The sequence below is a fragment of the Cicer arietinum genome, chromosome 7, assembly GCF_000331145.2.
Source record: "Cicer arietinum cultivar CDC Frontier isolate Library 1 chromosome 7, Cicar.CDCFrontier_v2.0, whole genome shotgun sequence".
In the NCBI taxonomy this organism is placed as follows: Eukaryota; Viridiplantae; Streptophyta; class Magnoliopsida; order Fabales; family Fabaceae; genus Cicer; species Cicer arietinum.
Window position 1 is genome coordinate 44,925,905 of NC_021166.2, and position 7,515 is coordinate 44,933,419.

Genomic DNA, 7,515 nt, shown 5'->3' on the forward strand with positions numbered 1-7,515 from the left:
ATATATATATATATATATATATATATATATATATATATATATATATTCTAACAAATACAATATTAAGATATGGACGAAATTTTGTTATTTTGGCTTAAAAGAAGGAAGAAATATATACTTATATATTAAAAATATAGGCAGATTAAATCAAAATAGGCCGATGAAGAAAAATAATGGAAATCGAACATCTTTAAATACTTTCGTGACAGTTTTATTTTTAAAATTTGAAATGAAATATAATTTTTTAATGAAAACAACTAGTGAACTATCAATCATTAGTAAAACCTTCTTCATCTTCTGATTCCCAATTCACGTTTTATTTTTTTAAAGACCCAAATTTGATCCTTGGCATTTTGGACGCGAACTACTTTAATCCGTTAAAATTACAATCCTACCCGATCCCTAACTTTCAGACCACTATCACCTCCTCTCGACTCTCTCATCCCGCGCGCGGCCGCCACCGCCACTCACGACTCTGATCTCGTCCCCGTCTCGAGTGCGAGTCACACTCACTTAGTAAGCTTTTCCCCTTTTCGAAACTCTTTCTTTTTCTATGTGTATTAGAGAGGTGTTCCTAAAGTTTCGCTGAAATTGAACTTCATTTGATACCCCCAAATGATGTTAGAAAACACCATTGGACATACATTGCAAATCTGACAATTTTTTAGTATATCAAGTCTGTAAATTCTGTTTTCTTATTGCTAAAATTGATCATTGAGACATGTTGTTTATAAATATTTGAATGTATTAGAGCATATAGAATGATTCTGTCTTTGTTTAATTGGAATTTGGACGTTAAATGTTGAAATTTGCACGAGTGAATTTTTATGATCTCCTATGACAACATATATCGGATATAAGCAAATATAAAATTTTATTCAACGGGAAGAGTTATAGAAGTAGCATTGAGGGTTGAATCAATGTTTTAATTTGAGCATTTCTTTGGATGAACTATATTTTGTTAGAATGCCATGGTAAATTGGAGTTAAGTTAATCTCTCTACTATGAGAACTTTAAAATTTCTTATGATGTCCTTTTTAGAAACTATATCTGTAGATGAGTATGAAAGTAGTTTAAATATGATAAGATGTCAATTAGTTTCCTAGGCATCCTATTGCTTAAGTCTTCAATTAAGATGATTAAATGCTCCACATAATCCTATATCAACGGTTTGGTATGTTGTTTCTGCATAATTGTGCAGAAATTGTGTTCATGTACATAAATTAGTAAGATATTTTTAATTCATGTAGTTTAATTATTTGATTATCAATTTTGTGCTTATTACAATTTACAACTTAAATTTTTGGTATACAATATGATTTACTTACATGTTTGATTTATACATAGTTTTTGTTGGCCACCCCAAACTTTTTAGTCAAGCTCCGCCTTGGTTAGGTCCTTCATCTCTTGTAGAATCAACCAAATCTACATTATTTGGCATCAAAATGCAATAAAATAAACCTAAATTTCAAATTTCACAAAATATTATCACTTGCTGACAAGCTATGATACCACACTAATGGAGAATAATGCTTTTAAGAATACCCCACCCCAACACTTATTCCTTTGATTTTCATTTTCCAGAAGGGTATATAAGATAATTGAAAAAGAAAGCTTTTCTCTCCAATTTCTTCGTGCATTTGAGGAGAAAGCGAACATTTAAAAATTTATCTCCTCCCTTTCGCTCTTCCCTACTTCTCTTCTTTCCCAAGCAAAATAAATCTACTGGAAAAACAAGCATAGCATAAAAGCAAAGGGTTTTGAGTTGCAAAAAGTGGCGGTGAATTAGGGTTCGAGTTGAAATTTGAAAATGTCATCAATGGGAAGCGAGTCGAGTTGGGTAGGTAGGAAGGCAGTGAAGCGCATTGGGGGAATGTCCGATGCTCTTTCAATTGCTGCCGATCTCGGTTTCTCCATCTCACCATCACCTTCATCGTCTTCATCCAATGTACTACTCTACTCTCTCTTCTTTCTTTTACAATCAATTATTTATTTCACTAATCCACTTTTAACATTCTTCTTCTTCTTAAAGGAAGCATTTCATAATTCGTCCCCAACAACTGCGGAAAAAGGTGAAGACTTGATTAGGGTTTTGAAAGAATTAACTTCCGTCCAAAGAAAAATTGCTGATTTGCAAGTCGAACTTCAAGGTCGAAAGGTCTGTTATGTAATTTTTATTGTATGGATTGGATATGAACTTCCACATCATTTCCTTTTTTATTACAATTTTACACTGTTAGCACATCACAACAAATCATGTACGTGACTTTAGAAATAGTTATGATAAAAGTCAAATGTTTCTAATGATCTGACAGTTGTGATTGATTTCAAGTGTAAATACTCTTTTGAAAATTGTATATTATATATGTCTCTCATTTGTAAACTTGTAAAATTTTTAGGATGATAAAAATGTTGCACATTTGACCCATGTGAGTGAAATGGAAAAAAAGATTGAGACTTTGGCAAGGATTACTACTATTCTCAAAGATGTTATTCAGAATAAGGTTACCTCCACCTAATCTCTTCATGTTTTATTCTCATATTTTACATGTTCTTGTTAATTAATTTAGCAGCTTGATTTATTATTCTTTCACAATAACAAGGGACTTTCTCCCATATGTCTCATGTTTATGTTTTCTTCTCCTCTTGTTTATATCATTAAAGAAAACATTATATTGTCTTGTCTTACCATGAATGAATTGTTTTATGCTAAATGACGTGCCATGAATTAAGCGTGTTTATGCATTCACTAATTTTTAATAAAAAACTATTTACAAGTGTTTCTAGTACTCCATAAAAGTGGAATATTATTGTATTGGAGGATGTGAAATGGAAGAATCAGTAAACCACTTGTTCTTCAAATGTCCATTATTTGTGAGGGCGTGGATTGCTATTATTGGTTGGTTGGGTTATAGCATGGTGCTGCTCTGTAGCAGCTGTGAGCATCTAGAAATATTTACTGGTTTGTTTGGAGGGGTGCGGGTCATGAAACAAAGAATGTCACTGGTTTGGTTTGCAAGTGAGTGGGGTATTTGGATTTGGAAGTCAAGAAATGCAATGATTTTTAACTAGGAATTTATTATAGATCAAGTTGTGGAGCGAATTAAGTTCAAGTGTGGAGTTGGTTGAAGGTGAAAATAAAGGGATTAAAATTGAACTATGAGTGTGAACAATGGTGTTTATATCCGATGGATTGCTTGGGGGGGTGGGGGTGTAATGGAATGTTGTGAGACTCTGTGGGTTTATGTATAAGGAAGGCCCTTGAATAAAGAAGATGGAGATAACATGTCATAACTATGGAAATTGGTGATATCTGGAGCATTTGGGTGTGGAAATAAGGGTGTGCTGTGTACACAAACATGTTGTCCGGGTTGCAGCTATCGTGGGTTTCCTATGCAGCGTTATGCAATCGTCGCAAGTTATCCTTGTTTTGTTTGCATTGGAATAGGTGCTAGCATTATGAGTGTTGTATCAATGTGTGGTGCTGTCTTTTATCTTTTTTTCGGTGTGTATCAATAAGTATACCCGTGAAATAATTATGCTGGGCAGATAATGCTGAGAATTGTGATATGATGTCATGCATTTTGGTTTTCTGTGCTAGGCACAACTTGTGCTTGGTAAAGTAGTTTCAATTCAATTCAGCTTCTTTCAAAACAATATGTTTAACTAGTTCCTATCTCTGGTGAGTGATTCAGATAATCCTATGTACATTTGAACATAATTTTATTTCCAAAATTTGCAGGATCGCATAATCGCTCGTCTGCAACAGCCATATTCTTTGGACTGCATTCCTGTTGAAGCAGAATATCAGGTCGGTGAACATAATTTGTTATTGAAAGAAACTACATAAACTAGAAAAGTTACACAAATTTGTTGATTTGATTAACACTTGGCCATCCTATGGCATGCACAGAAAGTTGTGTGCACACGTGGTATTTTGGCTGTGTTAGTGGCGTTACATATCGATACACATTTTCTATGTTGTATTTAGTTCTTGATGCCATTAGATGTAGTCTATAGTGTAATAGTTTTATTACTTTGCTTGGATAAAACATGTTAACCATAAAATGTGGCATTCTAGAGAAAACTTGATAAAATGAGTTAAAGACTTTAATTGAAGCTGGTAGACTTAGAACTAAGAAGATCAAAGATTCTGGTGGGCATTAAAAATTATACATTGTGGAGCTTGATCTATTTGCTACACCATCTAGGTCAACCTAGTGTAATTGGGCATCTGTAATACCTATGTAATTTGTTTATAGGCTTGAATATTTGTATGCACTGTACAGTCTCAGATACTGATCTACATATTGAAACATTCTCAAAGCTTGAGATGTTGAACTGAAGTTTACTTGTGCAAAATGTTTTGTATAACAAAAAATTTAATATATGACAAATGGATTCCCCTAATATGATCCTCTTATAAAAGGGAACAGACATGGACCTCCTCAATTTAACCAGCTGCAGCCTGTTTATTTTCCTTGGTTTTCGCATAATTGCATTGCGCTATGTACCTCTGCTCCCCTTCTCTACGCAACCTCCCCCTTTCATGTATTCCCCAAGTGCATTTTCGAATCCCATTAGTCTTTTCTTTTTCTATTGATTAATAATATTATTCATATTTTATTGTGTTGGAAATGATAGTGCATGTTTTGGTTTTTGCCTTAAGCTTTCTAAAATGAATTTGGTAAAATCTCAAAAATGTGATTTGGGTCTTTCTATTCTAGAACCAATGCTATGCATAATCTAAGCAATTGATAATGAATTTCAACCATGTCAAAAAAATAGATACCATTTTTAAATCCTTCAAGCTTTAAACTTGAAAGCAACCAAGTAATGAGTGGACAGGAAACAGTGTTACCAGATAAAGTGTAGGGCATACTGTAATGCTTGCATCATATATATTTCTAATTCATGCAGAAACACTTCTCTGAACTACTGATGAAGGCAGCTAGTGATTATGGTGGCTTGACAGCATCAGTGGCAGATTTTCAATGGAGTCAGAATTTTAAGGAACCTCCTTCAGTTTGGGGGGTATGCTTCTACAATCATTTTATTGTTTCTTGATAGTGATATTATTACCTTTCTGTTTCCATTGTAACTGAAACTAATTTGCATTCCTAGACCCTAGTTTTTACCTGCTATCCTGTGTTGGCTATCCTTAATGTTATTAGTTATTACAGCTGCTTGGAAGCATCAAGAAGATGAAACAGTGACAGTGTATTTTGTTTTTATTAATTGTTTTTTATTACTTGGAAAATTGAGAATAACTGCATGTCTATTTAAGTTTACACTGACACACTAAAATTGCTCCAAGTCATCAGTTAACCTGATAATACTACAAATGGTTTTATTTATTTATTTATTTTTTATATAACAAGCTAAACTTGATGTCCGTTGCATGTTTAGAATGTTATGCATTGTACTACATTTCAGTGTGTTTTTAAAGGCAACAAAGTGCATACAACCACTTTTTGTTGACATCCTTATGCAGAATATAGGCCATAACTATGTGCTTTTTCTATCTACATTTGAAACGAAAAATCTTTTTTTTTTCCAGGAGATGCTTCGACCCATTCCTGTAGCGTTGGCATCATGCACTCGGTTCTTTGAAGCCATGTCAGCCACAAGAGAGTCATTTGCAGCACTTCAAAAACTGAGAGTGGGCCGTTTTGATTCCTCAGTACCTAGAACACCGGCAAGAGATCCTTCCCAAATGCTACCAGGAGTATCTGATTGTCTAGATTCACCTCTATCAGAATAATGGTACTACCCAAAGGATGTTGTCTCTCCCTCACCCAGTTAAAGAAGAGTGTTACTAAGTTATCTAGTATCTGTCTATCTTTTGTGTGATATAATATTTCGATTGCATGTGCATATCATTTTTTCATGGAATATCTCTGTACTTAAAAATGTTATTTATTATTTTTAGGGAAGTGATTCCACGAATCTATCAGTTTAAACTGCAACTCAAAATAGACTAGATTGAACTAGTGAAGTATTGGTGTGTAAGTTGTAACTAAATAGCATCAACTTAACTCAAGATTTTTGTGTGTGAAATATATTAGCATGTGATAAACTAAACTTGCTGAAATTAGGATGCAGCCATACCACAAAGGAACTTCCTCCCTTGCAAAATCACTTAAATACAATTTTTTATTTTCCAGAAGTACACTTTCAAAACCATGAATGGTGTATTATATGCATATGCTTAACACTGTTGGGTATATACTTCCAAAGTTGAGTTTTATATTTGTAAGAAGTTTTAAATTTTTTTGGGAAAATATGCATATATCTACAAGTTTAGCATTTTTGCATACTATTTTGTTCGATCCACATAGAAGCCTTTTATGTACTTGTTTTGTCAGACATTAAAGATATGGTTAGGGTATAATCTACAACCAGTGTAATTTGATTCAGCAACTGGACAGTAAGTAGACTTGTTCTCATTATGTTTTTTTTAGTATTATTGACATAAATTAATTGCTGTGTAATAATGATGAAATTTTCTTCATTGCTTAAATGCACATGCAAATGATAAATCTTGGTTGATGCACAAGAAAATGTAATAATGATCGGCTTAGATGATATATCCTCTTTATGGTATTCAGTCATTGTAACTGAGACAAGCGAGAGGACTTGGACTTTTCAACGTCGGTTGCACAATTTTCATTTTATATTTAGATGTTTAACAATTAAGATTTTTGTTAGTATTTTCCTTATATAGAAATTTTACACAAGTTTGATCCTACTCCTTATGTTTTTAAAATAAAAGAAAAAATTAGTCAAATAAATTATATCAGATTTATTTAACGAAATTTTACTTTTATTTTGAGACAGAAGAACATTTCACTATAAAATATTGATGGAATATAGTTGTAAGTAAGTGCAAAATATATAATAACATTAAAATTAAGATATATTTATAAAAGTTTAACATGTTTAACTGTGTTTTAAAACTCGGATGACTTTGAGGAGAGGTGTTTTAAGATTATTTTTTGATTTTCAATTTGTTTTTTTCTTTCAATTAAGTAAGTGACTTTCAAATATTTTTTTTTTTAATTTAGTCAATTTTTCTTTTGTATTGTTTTTTGTAATTTCACTGTTTGAGTGTGGCATTTGTTGGTTTTTTTCGTCATGTAGTGTTTTTTATTTTTCCGTCTGGGTGCGGTGTTCGTTTTAGTTCAAATTAATTTAGTAACTTTAATTTATTACAAATTTCAAACAAAGACATGTTGCCATTTTGTACTATTCATATTATATCGGTGTACTCTATATTTGAATTAATAAATATAATTTATTTTAGTAAAAACATAAAACAAACTCGGATGACTTTATTTACTCAATTAAAAAGCGTAAATTTATAAGATAAAAAAACATAAATTTAAATATTCGACACTTGAATAGTCACTAAACTGTTAGTCAATTGATTCGTACCAATTTGAGACCGAACTAATGATGTCAGATTCGAGTAACATGAGCATCCAGTTGAATAGGTTAGTCAAATCAATTATA

At 32.3% G+C, this 7,515-nt stretch overlaps 1 protein-coding gene across 1 annotated transcript; it reads left to right on the forward strand.

The window, feature by feature from the left end:
* Positions 1-226: 226 nt before the first annotated feature.
* Positions 227-6,060, forward strand: LOC101512786 (AUGMIN subunit 2). Its single transcript, XM_004511094.4, has 7 exons — positions 227-516; positions 1,585-1,948; positions 2,033-2,158; positions 2,400-2,504; positions 3,743-3,811; positions 4,921-5,034; positions 5,561-6,060. The coding sequence occupies exons 2-7, from the start codon at positions 1,811-1,813 to the stop codon at positions 5,762-5,764; spliced, it is 756 nt and encodes a 251-aa protein (XP_004511151.1). The 5' UTR covers positions 227-516; positions 1,585-1,810; the 3' UTR covers positions 5,765-6,060.
* The last annotated feature ends 1,455 nt before the right edge of the window (positions 6,061-7,515 follow it).